Consider the following 22944-nt stretch of genomic DNA (forward strand, 5'->3'; position numbering starts at 1 on the left):
ATAACCTGTAATGGAAAATAATCTGAAAAAGGATATACCTATATATCTGAATCACTTTGCTATACACTTGAAACTAACACATTGTAAATTAACTATATTTCAATAAAAATACAGTTGCTGTCTATTTAAAAACTTAATAGACTTTATTTTTTGGAGCAGCTTTAGAGTTACAAAAAAATTGAGTGGCAAGTACAGAGAATTTGCATACATCCCCTCACGTCCCCTCCAGTTTCCCCTATTATTTTTATCTTGCATTAGTGTGGTACATTTGTTACAACAGTGAACCTATGTTGATACACTGTTATTAACTAAAGTCCATAGTTTACATTAGGGTTCATTCTTTGTGTTGTACATTCCACAGGTTTTGACAAACGCATAATGACATATATCCACTATTATCATATAAAATCGTTTCACTGCCCTAAAATTCCTCTGTGCTCCCCCTATTCATCCCTCCTTCCAAATCCTTCCAATCACTGATCTTTTTTACTGTGTCCATAGTGTCGCCTTTTCTAAAGTTTCATACAGCTGGAATCATACAGTAGGTAGCATTTTCAGATTGGCTTCTTTCACTCAGTCATTTGCATTTAAGGTTCCTCTATGTCTTTTCATGCATTGAAAGCTCATTTCTTTTTAGCACTGAATAATATTCCACTGCCTAGACGGACCACAGTTTATTCATTCACCTTCTGAAGGACACCTTAGTTGTTTCCATGTTTTGGTACCTATGCATAAAGCTGCTACAAACATTTGTGAAGAGTTTGTGTGGATGAAAGTTTTCAGCTCATCTGGGTAAATACCAAGGAGCATGATTGCTGGGTTGTATGGTGAGAGCATGTTTAGTTTTGTGAGAAGCCACCAACCTGTCTTCCAGCGTGGCTGCAGCATTCTGCGTTCCCAGCGGCAGTGATGCGAGTTCCCGCTGCTCCGCATCCTCGCCAGCATTCGGTGCTGTCACTGTCCTGGATTTTGGACATTCTAATAGGTGTCTCATTATTATTTTAATTTGCAATTCTCAAATGACATATGATTTTGAGTGTCTATTCATATGCTTATTTGCCATTTGTGTATCTTTTTTGTGATGTGTCTGTTAGGACTTTTGCCAGTTTTTTGAGTTGTTTTCTTATTGTTGAGTTCTAAGAGTTCCTTGTATATTTTAGATAACAGTCCTTTATCAGATGTGTTGTGTTTTGTGCTTTGCAAAGATTTTCTGCCAGTCTGAGGTCTTTTTATTCTCTTGATGGTATCTTTCACAGAGCATAAGTTGTTAATTTTAATGAAGACCAACTTACGAGTTTTTTCTTTCATGCTTTTTGGTGTTGTACCTAAGAAGCTGCTGCCAAACCCAGGATTATCTAGATTTTCTATGTTATTTTTTAGGAATTTTATAGTTTTTAATTTTACATGTAGGGATATGATGCATTTCAAGTTAATTACTGTGAAGGGCTTAAATTCTGTGCTTAGTTTCTTTTTTCTTTCTCTCGCTTTTTTTTTTTTTTTTGGCATATCAGTGTCCAGTTGTTCCAGCACCATTTGTTGGAAAGACTACCTTTTCTCCATTGAATTGCCTTTGCTCCTTTGTCAACAGTTGACTATATTTGCATGGGTCTGTTTCTGGTCTCTCTATTCTGTTTGTCTCTTTTTTCACTGATACCACACTGTCTTGGTTATTGTAGCTTTATAGTAAGTCTTGAAGTAGGGTAGTGTGAATCCTCCAACTTTGTTCTTTTCTTTTAATATTGTGTTGGCTTTTGTGGGTCTTTGCCTCTCCATATAAACCTCAGAATGAGTTTATCAATATCAGCAAGATAACTTGCTGGGATTTTAATTGGGACTACGTGGAACCTATAAATGCAGTTGGGAAGAACTGACATTTTGACAGTATTAAGTCTTCCTACCCATGAACATGGAATCTCTCCCCATCTATCCAGATCTTTGATTTCTTACATCAGAACTTTATAGTTCCTCATGCAGATCTTATACATATTTAGTTAGATTTATACCTATGTATTTAATTTCTTTTTGGTACTACTGTAAATGGTATTGTACCATGAACATGGAATCTCTCTCCTCTATTCAGATCTTTGATTTCTTACATCAGAACTTTATAGTTCCTCATGCAGATCTTATACATATTTAGTTAGGTTTATACCTACGTATTTAATTTCTTTTTGGTACTACTGTAAATGGTATTGTGTTTTTAATTTCAAATTCCAATTGTTTACTGATGGTAGTTGCTGTTTTTTTAATTTATTTTTTAAATTATGATACACTAAGACCTTTTTCCTTTAGTATACAATTCTATGAATTGTGATGTACAGAATTGTGTAACACTAAACGGTGAAATACTGAGTGATTTCCCCCTAAGAAACAAGGTAAAAATGTCCTCTCTCACCACTCCTACTCAGTGTTGGAGGATCCAGCCAGTGCAATAAGGCAAGAAAAGGAAATAAAGGTAATATAATTGGAAAAGGAGATACAAAACTTCTCCTATTCACAGACTACATGATTGTCTATGTAGAAAATCCCAGACTAATCTAAAACAATATGGTCACAGGGTAACACACAAAAATCAATCCTCTTACTATGTACAAGCAATAAAAAGCAATAAAATATTAAAAACTGCAATTGAAAACAACAGCAGCCTTGAAAGAAAGAATGCATGTGTGAGGGAGAGAGAGAAAGAGAAAGAGAGAGAGAGAAAAGCAGACAGACAGACTTAGGTATAAATCTAACCAAACATGCACAGCATCTGTATGCACAAAATCCTGATAAAAGACATGAAAGAAGACCTACATAAACGAAGAGACATAACATGCTCATAGACTGAAAGACTCAACATGTTATTGAACCAAACTTGGGTCCACTCACCAGCACACAGTGATGCCAATCTTCTGACACCGGGTTGTGGTGAAGGAAAGTGCAGCATTTATTGCAGGCATCAAGCAAGGAGTCCAGGGCAGCTAGTGCTCAAAAGACCCAAACTCCCTGAAGGCTTTCAGGGAAAGGGTTTTAAAGACAGGGTGAGAGAGGGGGGTCGAGGGGTGTGTGATCAGCTTGTGGACCTTCTTCTGATTGGTTGGTGGTGAGGTAATTAGGAGTCAACATCATCAACCTTCTGGTTTCAGCCAGTCTCGAGTCTATGTGTTTGTGGGCAGCATACAGTTAACTTCTTCCACCTGGTGGGGGGTTTCAGAATCTGCAAAACAACTCAAGAATATGGCTCAGAATAGTATCTATAGCCCTCGAGGAGGAACTAAAGGTCCTTGACTATTTAATGGCTAAACTATTATTATTTTGTCTTGCTTGGCTGTTCTCCTTTGTTTCTGCATTTTCTCACTTCTCTGATTAAATGTATTCTTTGGAACTCAGGGAAGGCCTAGGAGGCTAAAGGTTTTCTACAAACAAGAGGCAGGCGGAGGACATGGTGGGGGATGTTTGTCCCGGGAAGGCCCCCCAGGGTCCTGCTCGGTTACCAACATAGTCAAGATGTCATCTCCCCCAAAGTGATCTATAGAATTAACACAACTCCAGAACTCCCAGAAGAACATATTTTAGATATAGATAAGAAGAGTGCAAAATTTATATGGCAGGGTAAATGAGCCAGGGTAGCTAAAATAATTTTTACAAAGAAGAACAAAGTTGGATAAATCACTCTACCCAATTTGAATGCTTTCCATAAAGCAACAACAATCCAAACAGCATGGTATCAGCAAAGGACAAATACACAGTCAATGATCAGAAATTAATGATAAGGAGTCCAGAAACAGATCCACATAAATATGGCCGTTTGACCTTTGACAACAGTGCAAGTGAATCCAGTGGAGAAAGGACAGCCTTTTCAACAGTGATGAAAAGTTGATCAGTTGATCGTCCACATGCAAATAATCAAACCTCAACCTAAGCCTCACATCTTACAATTAATTCAAAATGAATCACACATCAGTGTAAAACACAAAACTATGAAATGTTTGTAAGAAAACAGAAAAATACCTTCATGACCTGGCCTTTGTCAAAGAGTTCTTAGACATGATACCAAAAGCATAATCCATAAAATAATTCATAAACAAAGAAATCAATTGGACTTCATCAAAATTAAAAACATTTGCTCTGCCAAAGACAGTGTAAAGAAAATGAAAACACAAGATAAATACTGGGAGAACTATTTGCAAATCACATATCAAACTTAGGACTTGTATCCAGAATATATAAAAACTCTCAAAACTCAGTAAGAAAATAACTCAGTTAAAAAGCAGGCAAAAAAAAAAAAAAAAAAAAGTAGGCAAAAGACATGAATAGACACTGCACCAAAGTTGATATAATGACAGATAAGCACATGAAAAGATGATCAACGTCAAAGCCATTAGGGAAATGCGAATTCAAACCACAATGACATACCACTACACACCATCAAAAACGTCTAAAATCAAAGAGAACACTGACAGTTTGGGATGTGGGGTGCCTGGAATGGCTCAGGCCTTGCAGCTGGAAATGCAAAGTCAGGCAGCCAGTCTGGCAACTGTCGTTCGGAGGTTTCTTTTCTCTTTTTCTTTTTTTTGGCCACACCACGCGGCATGTGGGATCTTAGTTCTCCAACCAGGGATAGAACCCGTGCCCGCTGCATTGGAAGGCGGATTTTAACCACTGGATCTCAGGGAAATCCTGTTCAGCAGTTTCTTAAAGTTAAACATACACTTACCATACGACCCAGAAATCCTACTTTGTAGAGAAACAAACCTTATGTCCACATGCAAACCTGTACATGAGGTTCACAATCATCAAAAATTGAAAATGCAAAAGCCTTTCATCAGGTGAACTGGCAAACTGTGGTCCATCCACGTCACAGGAAGTATGAACTATTCGGCCACTCGGATAGATCTCAAAGGCAGTATGCTGAGTCAAGGAATCCAGTCTCAAAGGTGATGTGTACAATTCTATTTACACGACATTTTTTTTGGACAGATCCTGCCTCAGGTTTACTTGTACAAATAGCACAGGACACCAGCCCCGTGCAGACAGCAGCCCAGGGGTCACACCAGTCCTTCTGTCCTCACATGGGCAGATAAAGGTCCCTACTCGGGAGCCTTTGTGGGAACCTGAGCGGGAGCTGGAGCCGCCTTGGCCTTGGTAAAGGCAAGATTATAATGCCGGAGATCAGTGGTTGCCAGGAATTACGGGGGGTGGTGGCAGAAAAGGACCGGCACTCAGGAGGTCCTGGGATGATGGAGCCATTCTGTGTCCTGACTGTAGTGGTGGTTGCATGAATCTGTGTATGTGTTAAAAATCCAAAAACAAAACAGAAAGGTTAAATTTTTTTTTTTTTTACTTAAAATTTGTAATTTAAAAAATGGAAATTACACATTCTAAAATGTCTAGTGAGCTTTAACAGAAGGAAATTTCTCGACTTAGTCAACGGTATTTATCAAAACTCCACAACTGTGCTTAAATGGAGACGTTAAGAATCTCCTCACTCAAGTTGGAACGCACAGCAAGCTTCCTTCGCCGCCAATATTCTCCGAGATGCAGCAGTGCAGACGCAGCCCGCAGAGGAGCAAAGGGGTCCGTGTGTTTGCTGTGACGCTGCTGCCTGGGTGGGCGTCCAGGACACCCACCGGCCGCTCTCGGGACCAGCAGATGCGGTACAAACACCAGTGTTTTCTCTATTCCACATAACCAGATGCCCCACCTCCCTGAGAAAATACAAGAAATATACCAAACTAGAAACATGTGAGGCCTGTAGGAGGAAAACCCGGAAGCCCCTTTGCAAGACCCTGAAGGGGGTCTGAGCGCACGAGCGTCATGGGTGAAAAGGCAACACTGGACGACAAACAGCACACACACCCTGCGATTCTGGCAGGTCCCCGGGGGCCCCACTTCACCCTTGGGAGCGTCACTAAGCAAGCCCCCAAAAGGAACCCTCACGGGGGCCACCCGGGCGTTGAGGGAGCAGGCGGACCGGACCAGCCGCAGCTCCATCAGGCAGTATTTCAATCCGTGTTGGCTGCGTTCGCAGGAGATGGGGCTCCGGGCCCCTCCCGCTGCCCTGGGTGTGGGGTCAGAGACAGCCGAGGGGCGGGAGGAGTAACACCTGTAACACCTGCACAGCCAAGGCACCACGCAGGACCCGGAAGAGAAGTGTGGATCCTGGGGACCCCTGACTCTCAGAAGCCCTGGCTGTCCTGGGACCATTCCCCATCTCTCTCCAGAGCCCTGGGGTCCCAGGACCACACCCCTCCCTCCAGAGCCCTGGGGTCCCAGGACCTCCTTGCTCAAGCCCTGAGGTCCCAGGACTCCCCGCCCCCGCCAGAGCCCTGGGGTCCCAGGACCTCCCCGCCCAAGCCCTGGGGTCCTACAGACAACAGCCTGTAAAGAGTAGAATCGCCAGAAACGCCTCCCAGGACCGAGCTGGAATTAATGCCTGCTTTGTGCTTCCTGAGATGTTAGTGGAAAAAGCCATTTCCCACCAACAAGAATACGTACTTAGTTGGTACATTTTTATACTTGGTCTGTTTGTTATAAAGGCCAGATCTGTTTATGCCTCAAAAGATTTTTGACTAAAAATGTTCCTAAAGAAGCAACTTTGTTATTATAGTATCCAATACACATTAAAAAAAAAAAAAACCCACAGGATTCATTGTCAAATGATTTATATTTTCACATTCAAATAAAATCCAGAGACAATCAGGCTGCAACAAGAGTCCGACGGACACGTCAGCCTGCTGGTGGTTGAGACTGACAGGCCTCAGGCACTGGGGAGGCGTCTCATGGCCACCTGCCACGTAAAACCAAAACACACCAAATGCACGGGGTGTTGCGTGCCACCTGGACGGAGGGGTCGCCTGTTACTTACAGGAGCACGGCTGCGCTCCAGCGCAACTGGGAGAGGGCGCCGCGAGGCTACCGACCTAGCAGGAGGGCCCCATCCCCAGGGCCTGGCCACAGCTGCCCCTACGAGGACTGCTGGCCCCACTGGGGGTTTTATCCGTTAAGAACCAAAAGTCAAAGGGAGACATTTACCCTCGGCCAGGCAGCAGGTATGGCGGAGGCCCCTGGCCGTGCGTGCTGTGTGCTCCTTTCCTGCGGCCTCCAAAGCCTCTGTCTCACGGCAGGGGATGCAGGATCACATCTGTAACAGCGCTGCCGGTTAAAGCGGGACTTGCATGTTCATGCAAACGGAGTCTTGCTGGAGAAGCAGATCTCCTGTGAGCGCTACGGGTGGGCGCAGCCAACTGTCCCTCAGCAGCCCTTCCTCCCAGGCTCAGGCGCTGGGGGGCAGGGGAGCCTTGGGCCTGGCTAATCTCCTTCTCACTCTTTCCTGGAGTCGCCTTTTCCTGGCGTCCGGGGCCCCGGCTCGTTGCCCATGCGGAGCCCAGCGAATGGGGCCGGATGAAGCCTGCTTCCTGCCACCCCTGCTGTTCACCCAGCGCCTCGGAGAACGTGGACGTTTACTCGCGGCTTTGGCATCTTGACATTCGTCAGGTGGAGTAAACGACTTACCAAACATAAGTAAAATAGGTAAAATCAGTTTCTTAAGACTAAATTTATCTTTAAAGTTTAATGATCTGAAACCCACGAGAGCATAATTCTGGTCAACGTATTCTCCCTTTTCTTCAATTCTAGTTGCCTCAGATTTTCAAGATTGCTGTAAATTACTTAACCTTCAAAAATCAGAAGTTTTGGGTATAGTGAGTGTCTGCGATAGCTGGTCTCACACGTCGACCTGACAGGGCCCCAGTGCCGAGACTGAAATCACTCTGGCGTGCGTTTGACGGTGTTCCCAGAAGAGATGAGTCTTAGAGCCGGTGGGCTGGGCCCTCCCGTGTGGGTGGGCAACACTCACCGCCCCCCAAGGCCTGGACAGAACAAAAGGGAGGCAGAGGGCACCCTCACGACAAACGTGTATGCACACGTGTCCTAACACGCCAAGAGAGGGTGCAACTCCCACCGGCGGTCCACTGCTCACGGGATCAGAGGTTTTCTTTAACACAGGTTCCCTGGCACACACAGCTGCAAACCAAAGACAGTTCTCTCTCCAAGCAAACAGATGAGTGTGGGCTCCCAGAGTCCCCATCAAACCTCTGGTGCCAACACTGGACCAGCTTAATGAAGTTCTGCAACCAAGGTGACAGTCACAAACACCACGTGGGGCAGAGTCATTAACCTGTGAGGGTCCAGGCCGGGGGTGGGAGGGGAGGGCCTGGTGTGGCGTGTATGCGCCCTCACCAATACCCACGGACTCTTCGTTACACTGTATCACCTTAACAGGGCACCTATCTCACGATCTTACAAACATCTTAGGTAACAAATGTCCAGCCTCAGAGAACTAGGTAGGTTTTCCTTTTGCTTTTATTACAAGCATATAATATCAATTGGCAAAACACTGAATACAAGCTTCACTATCATAAAATCAAAACAGTTAAGCAATATTCCAAAAAAGATTTTAGATAAAAACTAGCCACCAAGAGTACAAAAAATTACACACCAACACAAAGCATAAAAAATGTAAACTTCCAAACTAAACAGTCAAAAACATTTGTCTGCAGCGTCTCCTCCACAATCCCCCAGAGCCCCCAATCTCCACACGGGATGCCAGGGTCGGCAAGGGCTCTCGCCCCTGAACGCTGCATCATACGGGAAAAATGGTTTTCTTGCACCCAATGAAGCTGTTGAAATAGACATTTACGCTAATGCTACACACGTTCTAGGGGACATGTAAACTTCAGGCCCCCTTCAGATGCACCCATGGACGCGGAGACTCACGTGAGCTGGTGAGGGGCCTGGCAGTCCCCAGGAAGGGACAGAATCTCAGTGATGATTTCGGTGTCACTTGAATCGTTTTCTAACCGACTTATCCTAACCTATTTAGTTTGCTTAAATACCAAGGCAGAGGAACACACTGGTTTATCACACTAAGGTCACATGTGATGTGCTGGAGTGTAAATGATTTCCTGAGGAAACAGAGAAACTGAACTTTTTGTGATTTATCTGCACTAAATGTGTTTTCAATGTTTTGAGAGCACATCAAATATTCACGTACAAAGTAGAAATCAGCTGGCTTGTTCCTATAATATTCAATCCAATGACACACTTCAAAATCACTGTAAAATCCATCCTGTGGGCTTTGAAGAAAAAACAAACGAATTTCTAAAGACCTCAAATGCCACGAGGAGGCATCAAGGCCGCACGCCCTGGCGGGCTCAGGAGCCTGGGGAAGTAGCACCGTCACATCTGTGGTCAACACAGGGGTGCGTCCCGGGCCACCAGCACGCGGGGTCTGAGGCACGAGGCCAGTCTAGGCCACATGTCACCTTGCGGCCGCTGGCCGGTCACTCACTCTTACCGATGGCCGAGGCCCCTTGCACAGGCCCACGCGCACTCCCAGCAGCAGTGTTTTCATGAGAACGACGACGGAAAAGGAAAACCAAAGAGCTGAACGTACATGTTCTGAGAGTCTGCCTACACTGCCTCAATTCAGCAGAACAGACGCTACGGACAATGCAACGTAAGTCTAGTGAACGCGCGCTGCAGCCTGTTGCACAGAAGCGTAAACTGCTCCTCATCCACGTACAACAACACACACAAATGAAACGCTACTCAAAGTAAAAAGAAGAAGCTTGCCAAACACCTCACAACTTTATCTTATATGCCTGTAAATAAAGCTGGACCACTGAAACCAAACAATTGGATGGGAAAATATGATAGAAGGCTTAAAATAGAATAAATAATTTTATAAAGTTAAGTTTTCTTCTTTTTAACCCCCCAAATCTTAAATTCAATATTATATATTCTATCTGAATCTTCTATTTTCATGACGCCTGTACCTAGTGAGACCCTGTGCTGCTGACGGGCCCACGCTGCTGATGAGGGTGCCGTTGGGTAACTGACAGCGTTTGTTTTACCAGCATAAATAGCTGTGAAAACTACTTCACAGTAACTCCATCCGTTAAAAAAAAACAAAACAAAACTTAATAGGATCCAATCTCTAACTGATCCTGGCTTTCATGCTGGAAAAGATAAAATCCTGCCTTTGATGTTAAACGGACACGAGAGAAAAGTGAAAGTTTCCCTCTGACGGCGAGGCCCCCAGCTCCGTCCCCATAAGGCTGTGGTCAGACCAGAGGTGGCGGGAACAGGGATCTCCTGTGGTGAAGATGGTCTGCACGAGGACATCTTAGAAAAATGGGTACTTCTGCTGCTGAGGTTTCATCAGGGTGACACGGTTACAAACGTGGGATCAGCAGGTGGTTAGGGCCCAGTGGGGGTGGTGACGCCAGCTCTGACTCATCTCCACCTCTCTGTGTATTAAGTACATCAACTTAGCACCATAGCAAATTCAAGTGATTGCAAAGATAGCTGCAAAGTTACAAATATATACTATGAGATTATACAGCCAGGTCCATTTTAATCTGACCCGTGAATTAATTTTATTTGAATTTGGACGCTCATACTGTTTAATCCTTCCTTACTTTCATCACACAGGAAAATACCTAAATTCTAATGTTACACTTCAACTGCATTGAGAACACACGGTTTTACAGAATGCTTCAGCAGAAATGTGTATTTGAGGTAGACAGGTAATACTTAGTCATACACATCTACTCACTGAACCCTTGAATAGTAACCCTAAAAAATGATCTGGACGAACAGCAAGCTCAGGTAACTGAATAATTCAAACAGTCCCGGGAATAACAGGCTGAAATAAAGAGATGAATTTTGACCAATTCCTAAGAAAAACTTGGTTTTATGTTTTTGAAAGGCCTTATATTAAAACCACTTGGACTGAGTTAATTTGCTTTTCCCATCACTAAGGAGCTGCTTCTGACATTTATAAGTATGAAACAGGAAGCAGAAAAAAACAAACAAACTTGAATGTCGATGAGCCCAACCACCACTGCCAAAGCAAGTTCAAGAAAAATTCTAGTCACCAAGGTGAAGTTCTTCATGGAAAACCCGGCTCTCAAGCCACCGTCAGGACCACCTACCAAATGAAGCGGCCCCAGGACCCCAGGGCCCTGGTGATGCAGGAGGTGACAGAAAGGGAGGAGCCCAAAGGTCAGGCAGAAGCCACCGGATGCGGACAGGGACGGCCATGGAGCGGGGACCAGCTTACCACCCGGAGAAGGCCCGTCTCCTTGTTCCTGTCTTCACACATTCCAAGTTACTACCTTAAAGGAACAAAAATGGATGTGCCGGCAAAGAGTTTATTCTCCAATTCCACAAAAATATTAACATTTGGGAGGAGAAAGGGCTAACAGAGGGTGTGCTGCGTCTGCCCGCGCTGCAGGTCATTGTCACTGGACAGGCAGCCGCAGCCGCACAGGGGCCCGCCCGCCCGCCCTCTGTGGCTCCAGCATCCCCGCCAACAGCGGCCAGAGTGCCAGCTGCTCCGTGCCCACCTCCGAAGGCGGGCGCGGTGGGACCCGGGGTCTGCACACGTGGGGCTTTGGTGGAGACACGCCCCCTGGGCACCAGCCGTTACCTGAGCCGTCTCGGGAAAGGCCCCCCGCCATCACCATCAATCTCTTCAGCAAAACAAAAATGGGAAAGAATAAGCGGGAAGTAAAACGACGGCACTGAACCACCTGTGCCCTATTTAAGAGAAGCAATTTTTGAGAACAAGAATCGTCCTGCGAACTGTCGTCTTCCGGCCCGCCCTGCTGACCGGGCGGGGCGGCCGCATCGGGGTCAGGGTGCAGCCCCCCAGCCGGGCCGCGGGCCCCCGGGAGTCAGGGCAGCCCTCGGCTTCACGTTCCCTGACGTGGAAAATGAAATACCATGGTTAACTCACGATACTCATGGAAACCTCTTTTGGTATGCTTTTAAATTAAATTTTTATATATCTTCTAAGTCTTCAGGAAGCTAAAGGCAACATAAATATCGTCATTCACCGTGAAAAGACATTTTGTCAATAACTTAGGAAGGATTCAATAAACGTACAAGTATTTTGGGGGCTTATCGTGAAACCTAATTCATAAACTGAACGGAAGTGACCGAGATTTTCAAGACCTGGAAAGCAAGCAAAGGTCACGGGTCGGGATGAAGGCCGTCGCCGCACCCTCCCGCTGGTCGGCGAGCCGGAGCAGAGGTGGCTCCGGCCACGAGGCGCGTCCCGCCTGCAACCCTGTGCCGGGGTGTCTCGGCGAGTGCGATTCTCATACAGAAGCGATACGTATTCTCTGCTCGGGACCCAGTCCAAACGGCGCCCAGGGCAGCACCCTACGCGTTGGCGGCCCCGCCTGGCTGCGTCCTCGCGGGGCCCCCAGGCGGCTGAGTCTTTGCTGTGCCGCGGCTCACAGCAGGTCCATCTTGGGTCTGTAGTGCAGCAGGAGCGGTGCTTTCTGCAAGACAAGGGGGCAAGGGAGCGGCACCGGTGACCCCGAAGGGGACAGGCTGGCGACGGTCCCACACTCGTCAGCGGCCAAGGATGGGCCCCACGCCCGTCCCCACACCTGCTCCTGCCCTTTCTCTCTGTGCCCCAGTCGCCCTCAGACCTCGGCTCCAGCTGGGGGTGTCGGCCAGGCTGTCTCTCCCCTGCTCCCAGGCAGCCCCTGAAGATGGGGTCCCACTCATCTGCCTCCTGTTCCAGAGAGAGGCGCTGCGGCTCGAGGGGACGTGTCCTCTGATTGCAGTGGCCACTCCCTCCCAGGACATCGGTCACCTCAACCAGGAGGGGTGGGGCGAGTCAGGGCCTGGAGGCCACGCCTTCCCCGACCACACAACTCTGAGGCCGATGACTTCAGAACGGCTGCGTTCCCGACAACCCCGTGCCTGGTCTGGTCGTTATTCCTAAGCTCCAGAAAACAAATGTGCCCACAAAAGCAGCTGCTGTTCTGAGCAGATTCTGAAAATCACATACAACGTATCATGTCAAAGTCTCACCTTGAATCTCCACCTTGTGACAACGACGAATTTGAGCGTATGGTCCTTGCCAAGGATCTCCTCGTTGCATAAAATGTCCAGCTGGCGGGAGAACAAGACCTTGGTCAGCGGGGCCAAGGGCTCGGCGCTCAGGACCCGTGGTCTCTGGTGCCGCAGCAGTCACGCCAGTCGCTGAAGGGCCACCTGCCCTCCTTCTGGGGCAGCACAGGTGGGAAGCAGCGCCTGGAAGGCCCATTCCCCCCAGAGGGCCCAGAGCACCGGGGGGCCTCCGTCCGCACACAACGAGGCAGTGCCCCTGTCACGGGGCTTCGGCGCCCAGACTGCCTTCACTGAAGAGCATGCTGTCCCCCAACATCAGTCCGCTCTTGGCCACGATTGTCCCTTTCACCTCAGTGGAAAAAGGTAACGGGCTCCACACACAGCTTTCTCGTTCTCAGTTTTAAAAGAGTTTTTAGAGCGGTTTTAGGTTTGCAGCAAAATTTCGCAGAAGGTACAGAGTTCTCATGTATCTCCTGCCCCCACCTCACAGCCTCCTCCACCATCAACATCCCCGATGAAAACGTTCGTTACAACCGATGGTCCCCATCACCACCCGCAGCCTGTAGTTTACATGAGGGTTCACGCTCCCTGTTGTGCCTTCTGGGGGTCTGGACAAACGTATGACGATGTGTGTCCCCCATGACAGCATCACACAGAGTAGTTTCCCTACCCTAAAAATCCTCGGCTCTGCCTGTTCATCCCTCCCCGTCAACCCCCAGCAACCACTCATCCTTTCACTATCTCCACAGCTTTACCTTTTCCAGAATGTCACAGAACTGGAGCACACAGTGGGTAGCTTTCTAGACTGGCTTCCTTCACTCAGTCATATGCACTGAAGGTTCCTCCATGTCTTTTCGTGGTTTGATAGCTCCTTTCTTTGTAGTGCTGAGTAAGATTTCTCTGTCTGGATGGACCACTGTTTATGTATCCGTTCACTTTCTGAAGGACACCTTAGCTGTTTCCAAGTTTTGACAACTATGATGAAAGCTGCTGTAAACATCTGCGTGCAGGTTTTTGTGTGGACGTAAGTTTTCAGCTCCTCTGGGTAAGTACCAAGGGGCCTGATGGCTGAATCGTATGGTGAGAGTGGGTTTAGTTTTGCGAGAAGCCACGCAGCTGCCTTCCAAAGCGCTGCAGCGTCCTGCGCTCCCGCCAGCAGCGAGGAGGGTTCCTGCTGCTGAGCATTCGTGTTGCCAGTGCTCTGGATTTTGGCCATTCTGACAGGTGTGGAGTGGGATCTTGTTGTTGTTTTAATTTGCATTTCCCCGATGACAAATGCTGTTGATGGTCTTTTATTTTATAAAAGATGGTCTTTTTTTTTTTTTTTTTTTTTTTTAATTTATTTATTTTTATTTATTTTTGGCTCTGTTGGGTCTTCGTTTCTGTGCAAGGGCTTTCTCTAGTTGCGGCAAGTGGGGGCCACTCTTCATCGCGGTGCGCAGGCCTCTCACCGTCGCGGCCTCTCCCGTTGCGGAGCACAGGCTCCAGACGCGCAGGCTCAGCAGTTGTGGCTCACGGGCCCAGCCGCTCCACGGCATGTGGGATCTTACCAGACCAGGGCTCGAACCCGTGTCCCCTGCATTGGCAGGCAGATTCTCAACCACTGCGCCACCAGGGAAGCCCAAAAGATGGTCTTTTATTTTTATATTTTCTAGTTTTTTCTGGCAGCACCGCACGGCTTGCGGGATCTTAGTTCACGACCAGGGACTGAACCCGGGCCACCTCAGTGAAAGTGCTGAGTCCTAACCACCGGACCGCCAGGGAAGTCCCCAGATGGTCTGCTAAACTTCTCCCTCAGGGCAACGGAAGAAGGGTCCGGCATCTGTGTCTCCTGTGGCTGCCATGGAAACACCATAACTTCGGGACGTGTAACTCCAGAAACGCAGCCTCAGAGTTCGGTCTGGGAGCCCACAGGCTCGCACCCTCTGGAGTCTCCAGGGTTCCCTGACCTGTGGCTGCATCCCTCCAACCTCTGCTCCCATCCTCAGGTGGCCCTTCCACTCTGTGTCTCAAAACTCCCTCTCTACTCTTTTCTCTGTGGGTATCAATAGTTCATTCCTTTTTATTGTTAAAAAAAATTGTGGTAAAATACACATAAAATTTACCATCTTAACCATTTTTAAGTGCACAGCTCATTGGTATTAAATACATTCATAACGTGCAACTGTCACCACATCCATCCACAGACTTTTCATCTTGTAAAACTGTAACTCTGTCCCAATTATAACTTCCCATCCCCCTGTCCCCAGCCCCTGGAAACCCTGATTCTACCTTCTGTCTTTATGATTATGACTCTAGGGACCTTGTATAGTGGAATCAGACAGTATTTGTCCTTTTGTGACCAGCTTATTTCATTTAGCATAGTGTCCTCAAGGTTCATCCATGCTGTAGCAGGTGTCAGAATTTCCTTCCTGTTTAAGGCTGAATGTTCTATTGTATGGACGGACCACATTTTGTTCATGTATCACCCATTGATGGACACTTGGGTTGCTTCCACCTTTTGCCTACTGTCCATGATGCTGCTACGAACATGGTACAAGTATCTCCTTGGGATCCTGTTTTCAATTCTTTGGGGTATTACCCAGAAGTGGAATTGTTGGTGCTCATGGTAGTTCTATGTTTAATTTTTTGAGAAACCTCTGTACTGTTTTCCAGAGCGGCTGCACCATTTTACATCCCATCAACAGTGCACAAGGGTTACAATTTCTCCACATCCGACTCACCAGCACTTGTTTACTTACTTTTTACAGTAGCCATCCTTCTGGGTATGGGGTGGGTCTCATTACAGTTCTGATTTGCATTTCCCGTATGATTAGTGATGTTGAGCATGTTTTCATGTGCTTATCAGCCATTCGTATATCTTCTTTGGAGAAATGTCTACTCAAGTTGTTTGAGTTTGTGTTGAATTTTAGGAACTGTCTATATATTCTGGATAGTAATTCCTTGTCAGAGATATGACTTGCAAACACTTTCTTCCATTCTGTACAATTTTTTTTTTTTTTAAATTTCAAGGAAGTCCAAATTGTCTACTTTTTCTTTTGTTGCCTGTGCCTTGGGTATTCTATCCAAGCAATCACTGCCAAATCCAATGTCATTAAGTTTTGGTCCTATGTTGTCTTTTAAGAGTTTTATTGTTTTAGGTTTTACATTTATATCCCTGATACATTTTGAGTTAATTAAAAAAATATATATTTATTTACTTATTTGGCTGCGCTGGGTCTTAGTTGAGGCATGTGGGATCTTCGTTGCGGCACGCAAGTATCTTTAGTTGCGGCATGTGAGATCTAGTTCCCTGACTAGGGATCGAACCCGGGCCCCCTGCGCTGGGAACACGGACTCTTAATCACTGGACCACCAGAGAAGTCCCTTGAATTAATTTTTGTATATTGTATTAGGTAAGGGTCAAACTCCATTATTTTGCATGTGGATATCCAGTTTCCTCAGCACCAATTGTTGAAAAGACTGTCCTTTCCCCCACTGAAGGGTCTTGGCACCCTTGTCAAAAGTCAGTTGACCACATATGTGAGGGTTTATTTTTGAGCTCTCTATTCTGCTCCATTAGTCTGTTTGTCTTTATGCCAACACCACACTGTTTTGATTAGTGTTATCTTTATAGTAAGTTCTGAGTCCTCCAGTTTGGCTCTTTTTCAAGACTGTTTTGGCTATTTGGGTCCCTTGAGAGTCCATAAAAAATTTAGGATGGATTTTTTTTTTTTCTGCAAGAAACATCTTTGGGATTTTGATAGGAATTGCATTGAATCTGTAGATAACTTGGGTAATATTGACATTTTAACAATATTAAGTCTTCCAATCCATGAATGTGGGATGTGTTTCCATGTGCTTATCTTTCTTTCAGCAATTTTCGTAACTTTCATTGTACAAGTCTTTCACCTCCTTGGTTAATTCCTAAGTATTTTATTCTTTATGATGCTATCATAAATGAAATGACTTTTGTCATTTCCTTTTCAGATTGTTCATTGCTCATGTACAAAAATGCATCTGATTTTTTTTTAACATCTTTATTGGAGTATAATTGCTTTACAATGGTGTGTTAGTTTCTGCTTTACAACAAAGTGAATCAGCTATACGTATACATATATCCCCATATCTCCTCCCTCTTGCGTCTCCCTCCCACCCTCCCTACCCCACCCCTCTAGGTGGTCACAAAGCACTGAGCTGATCTCCCTGTGCTATGAGACTGTTTCCCACTAGCTATCTATTTTACATTTGGTAGTATATATATGTCCATGCCACTCTCTTTGTGCCAGCTTACCCTTCCCCCTCCCCGTGTCCTCAAGTCCATTCTCTACGTCTGTGTCTTTATTCCTGTCCTGCCCCTAGGTTCATCAGAACCATTTTTTTTTTAAGATTCCATCTATATGTGTTAGCATATGGTATTTGTTTTTCTCTTTCTGACTTACTTCACTCTGTATGACAGACTCTAGGTCCATCCACCTCACTACAAATAACTCAATTTCGTTTCTTTTTATGGCTGAATAATATTCCATGTTATATATGTGCCACATCTTCTTTATCCATTCATCTGTTCATGGACACTTAGGTTGCTTCCATGTCCTGGCTATTGTAAATAGTGCTGCAATGAACATTGTGATACATGACTCTTTTTGAATTATGGCTTTCTCAGGGTATATGCCCGGTAGTGGGACTGCTAGGTCGTATGGTAGTTCTATTTTTAGTTTTTTAAGGAACCTCCATACTGTTCTCCATAGTGGCTGTATCAGTTTACATTCCCACCAACAGTGCAAGAGGGTTCCCTTTTCTCCACACCCTCTCCAGCATTTATTGTTTGTAGATTTTTTGATGATGGCCATTCTGACTGGTGTGAGGTGATACCTCATTGTAGTTTTGATTTGCATTTCTCTAATGATTAGTGATGTTGAGCATCCTTTCATGTGTCTGTTGGCCATCCGTATGTCTTCTTTGGAGAAATGTCTATTTAGATCTTCTGTCCATTTTTGGATTGGGTTGTTTGTTTTTTTGATACTGAGATAATGCATCTGATTTTTCCATTGACTTTGTATTCTGCTACCTTGCTGAATTAATTTATTAGTTCTGACTGGTTTTTTTTCATATCTCTGTGTGTGGAATTTTTAGGGTTTTCTACATATAAAATCATATCATCTGCAAACAGAGATAATGTTTTAAATTCTTCTTTTCCAATTTGGATGTGTTTTATTTCTTTTTCTTGTCTAATTTTTCTGGCTAGGATTCCCAGTATTATGTTGACTAGAAAGGGTAAAAGTGGACATCCTTGGCTTGTTCCTTATCTTAGAGAAAAAGCTTTTACTTTTTCACCACTGAGTATGATATTCATAACAGGTTTTTCATATATGGATTTTATTTTACTTTCATATATGGGTACTATTTCTAGTTTGTTCAGTGTGTTTATCATGAAAGGGTATTGAATTTTGTCAAATGCTTTTTCTGCATCAATTGAGATGATCGTGTGGTTTTTCCTTCACTCTGTTGATGTGGCATATTATATTAATCAATTTTCATATGTTGAACCATCCTTGCATTCCAGAAATAAATCCCACTTGGGCATGGTGTGTAAAACCTTTTAACATACTGAATTCTGTTTGTTAGCATTTTGTTGAGGATATTTGCATCAATGTGCATATGGGATACTGGTCTGTAGTTTTCTTTTCTTGTAGTGTCTTTATTTGGCTTTGTTATCAGGGTTATGCTGGCCTCGTGAAATGAGTTGGGAAGCGCTCCCTCCTCTTCGACCTTTTGGAAAAGTTTGAGAAGGATGGGTATTAATTCTTTAAGTGTTTGGTAGAATTCAGTGAAGCCATCAGGTCCAGGGCTTTTCTTTGTTGGGAGATTTTTGATTAGTGATTCAATCTTCTTATTAGTTATAGGTCTATTCAGATTTTCCATGTCTTTGTGATTTAGTTTTGATAGGCTTTGTGTTTCTAGGTATTTGTCCATTTCATTTGGTTATCCAATTTGTTGGCATACAATTGTTCATAGTGCTCTCTTATAATCTATTTCTGAAGAATCAGTAGTGATGTCCCTACTTCCATTTCAGATTACATAATTTGAGTCTTCTTTCTTAGTTCATCTAGCTAAAAGTTTGTCAACATTGCTGACCTTTTTGAAGAACCATTGATTTTCTCTATTGTTTTTCTATTCCCTATTTTGTTTATTTCTGTTCTAATCTTTATTATTCTCTTCCTTCTGCTAGCTTTGGGTTTAGCTTACTCTTCTTTTTCTAGTTCCCTAAGTTGTAAATTTAGGTTGTTGATTTGAGATCTTCCTTGTCTTTTTTTTTTGTTTTTGGCTGTGTTGGGTCTTTGTTTCTGTGCAAGGACTTTCTCTAGTTGTGGCAAGCGGGGGCCACTCTTCATCGCAGTGTGCGGGCCTCTCACTATTGCGGCCTCTCTTGTTGCAGAGCAAGGGCTCCAGACGCGCGGGCTCAGTAATTGTGGCTCACAGGCCCAGTCGCTCCGTGGCATGTGGGATCCTCCCGGACCAGGGCTCGAACCCGTGTCCCCTGCATTGGCAGGCAGATTCTCAACCACTGCGCCACCAGGGAAGCCCTCTTCCTTGTCTTTAACATAAGTGTTTATAGCTATAAATCTCCCCCTTAGCACTGCTTTCACTGTATCCCATTAGTTTTGGTATGTTGTGTTTTTGTTTTCATTCTTCTCTAAGTATTTTCTAATCTCTCTTTGATTTCTTCTTTGATCCGTTGGTTGTTTAAAACTGTGTTGCTTAATTTCCACAATTCTGTGAATTTTCCAGTTTTCCTTTGGTTATTGATTTCTAACTTCATGCCATTGTGGTCTGAGAAGATACTTTGTATAATATGTATCTTTTAAAATCTATTGAGACAATTTGTGTCTGCCCTTCTCTTATAAGGACATTTGTTATTGAATGTAGGGCCCACCTGGATAATAAAGGATGGTCTCTTCATCCCAAGATTCTTTACATGTCTGCAAAAATCTTTTTTTCAACTAAAGTCATATTCACATGTTCTGGGGGTTAGAAGTAGACATATCTTTTGGCTGGGTCACCACTTAACCTACACCACTTAACATACTACAGTCTGCCTTCTGACCCAACAAAATCCACATCCATCCCACATGCAAAACACATTCACCTAACCCCAACATCTCCAAGAGACCCAATCTACTCGAGCATCAACTCCAAATCCCCAAATCTCATCTACACACCATCAGCTCAAAGTCCCTGATCTTATCTTCTAAATCACAAGAATCAGGTATGGGTGAGACTCTGGGTATGATGCCTCCTGGGGCAAATTCCTTTCCAGCCGTGGATCTGCGAAACTAGAAAACACATTATCTGCTTTCCAAATACAAGGCTGGGGCAGGACAGATATTCCTAGTCCAAAAGGGAGACACATTAGAAGGCATAAGGGATCACTAGTCTCAATAAAGTTTGAAATCCAGCAGGGAAAATTCCATGAGGTTTCAAGACCTGAGAACACGTCACTGTGGGTCAAGGTTCTGCTCTCTGGGCCCGTGATGGCTTCACCCTCTGGGCCCCAGGCTCTGCCTTGGAGTCATTCTTCCTTTTTCTTTAGGGGTCGCTCACCTTGGCAGCTGAGCAGCTCTATCAGCCTCTTTCCCGCGTGCAGAATTTTGGAAGTCTGATAGCCTTCTCTCATTTCTTCCTGTCTCTGTCCCCTTCAGCACGAGTTGGTGGTGTTTCTGCTGATAGCACATTCTTAGAAACCCTGTGAGTCTCTCATGTGTGTCAGAGGTCCAGGCTCTGCAGATCTTTCCTGGATAACTCCTCTCTATTCCTCCCATGAGATGGCTGAGCCACCATGAGTCAAACAACTAATCCCTTTAGCAAAAGGCTGAACAGCTACACACTTGGCCTTCTCTCCAGAGCATGTTTTTCTAACAGTCAAACTCCTAATATTACCATCTTTTTGCCATCTGGATAGGCTGTGAATTTTCCAAATCATCAAGTGCTGGTTTCTTTTTGCTTAGCAGTTCCTTCCTGAATTCATCTCTCTCCTCTGACATTTTATTACAGGCAGCAAGAAGAAACCAGACCACGTCTTCAGCACTTCGCTTGAAAATGTCCTCAGCTAAATATCCGTGTTCATCACTTCCAAGTTCTGTTTTCCACACACCGTAGAACACAACTCAGCCAGTTTTCTGCCACTGTGTAGCTAGAATCACTTTTCTTACCATTTCCAATACTATGCTCCTTCTTCCCTTCTGAGCTCTCGTCAGTAGCATCTTTAATATTCCTATTTCTACCAACACTCTGTTTGTGTAACATGTACCTTCAAAGATGACAGGCGCTTTCTCTACCATGCTCCTCGCTTCCTTCTGGGCTATCACCAGAGTCACCTTTAATGACCATATTCATATCAACAGTCTCTTCAAGGCAGTTAGGGTTTTTAAAAATCATGTTTCTCAAAATTCTTCCAACCTTCCAACCTGTGGCACTGCCACATTTTTAGGTATTTGCTACAGCAGCACTCCACTTCCTGGTATTGAAATCTGTTTCGGTTTCCCACGGCAGGTATGCCAACGTACCACAAACCTGGTGGCTTAAAACAACAGGTACTTATTTTCTCACAGATGTGGAGGACCGAAGTTCAAAATCAAGGTGCCGGCCGGGCTCTGCTCAGTCTGGAGGCTCCAGGGGAGGATCCTTCCTGCCTCTTCCAGCTTCTGGGGGCTCCAGGCATCCATTGGCTTGTGGCTGCATCGCCCCCATCTCTCGTCTCTGTCCTCACACCATCTTCTCCTCTGTGCGTGTCTCGAATTTCCCTCTGCCTCACTTTTGTGAGGGCACATGTCACTGAATTTAGGGGCAACCCAGATAATCCAGGATCATTTCATCTCAAGATCCTTAACTTCAGTGTATCTGAAAACACCCTTTTTCTGGCAAAGACCATGCTTACAGGTTGCGGGGTTGGCTGTGGACACACGTCTTTGCGGGGCCACGTCCAACCCACTGTTCTCTACAGCCCACCTCAGAAGTCGGCCTCGTTTCTCCATCCTTACCACACTATCCTGGCCCGTCTCTCCTGGGACTTCTGCCACAGACTCCCCTCAACTGGTCACTCCTGCTTCCGTCTCGGAACCCCAGCAGCCCACCTGCCTCACAGCCTCAGGGCTGTTCTCATCACAAGCCCCCGGCTTAAGGCCCCCCAGGGCCTCCTCTGACACTTGCTGGTACACAGCCAGCTCCTGCTGACAGCTTATGTCTGAGCAGAAGTGAACGCCCTCGGGAGGGTTCCCCAACGACCCCTAAGCTGATGTGCTCTCTCACCCCTCTGTGCATCGCCCTGCTCTGCACCACTAGGGCACACGTTTTACTTTATTCTCAGCATTTATCGGAACTGGGAAGTATCTTCTCTATCTACCCACCCGTCCTATCCATCCCCATACACCCATCTATCCGTTTGTGAAACTGAAGAGCAGAACTTCTCTTTGTGGTGAAAATATTTAACATATCTTGGGCTTCCCTGGTGGCACAGTGGTTAAGAATCCGCCTGCCAATGCAGGAAACACGGGTTCGAGCCCTGGTCTGGGAAGATCCCACATGCCGCGGAGCAACTAAGCCTGTGCACCACAACTACTGAGCCTGCGCTCTAGAGCCCGCAAGCCACAACTACTGAGCCCATGTGCCGCAACTACTGAAGCCCGCGCGCCTAGAGCCCGTGCTCCACAGCAAGAGAAGCCATTGCGGTGAGAAGCCCACGTGCGACAACAAAGACCCAACACAGCCAAAAATAAACAAATTAATTAAAAAAAAAAAAAAGAAAATATTTAACATATCTTGTTGTAGCCCCCTTGGCATTTCCTCTTCTCTTAACAGTGGCTTCCCGTGTTTGTGGGCTCTGGGCCTCCACTGTCTTCACCGCTATTTACTATCACACTATCTGGGAGTAGGCAAAACAAATTCAGATTTTTTTTTCTGATTGAAAATGTCCAAACAGAACCGTAAAAAGCAAACAAACCCAAAGAACTTCAGAAGTATCACTTTTACAAATAAGAAGTGACTCGT

The 22944-nt window shown here is 45.3% G+C and overlaps 1 protein-coding gene across 10 annotated transcripts in view; it reads right to left on the reverse strand.

Annotated features, from left to right (window-relative positions):
• Positions 1–1464: 1464 nt before the first annotated feature.
• The window catches only part of PCGF3 (polycomb group ring finger 3), a 62171-nt gene continuing 40691 nt past the window's right edge, over positions 1465–22944 (reverse strand). For 8 of the 10 annotated variants that reach the window (XM_082464051.1, XM_082464055.1, XM_082464057.1 and 5 more), the window contains 2 exons: positions 12880–12960; positions 1465–12338 (listed from right to left, as the gene is read on the reverse strand). In XM_082464051.1, coding sequence (XP_082320177.1) covers positions 12291–12338; positions 12880–12960 — 129 coding nt within the window. In that variant the 3' untranslated portion in view covers positions 1465–12290. Of the gene's footprint in view, positions 12339–12879; positions 12961–22715; positions 22820–22944 lie in introns of those variants that run through there. The other 2 variants (XR_014264381.1, XM_082464058.1) reach the window with 2 other exon arrangements.

This window comes from Balaenoptera physalus, assembly GCF_965194825.1.
Source record: "Balaenoptera physalus genome assembly, chromosome: 5".
NCBI classification, from domain to species: domain Eukaryota; kingdom Metazoa; phylum Chordata; class Mammalia; order Artiodactyla; family Balaenopteridae; genus Balaenoptera; species Balaenoptera physalus.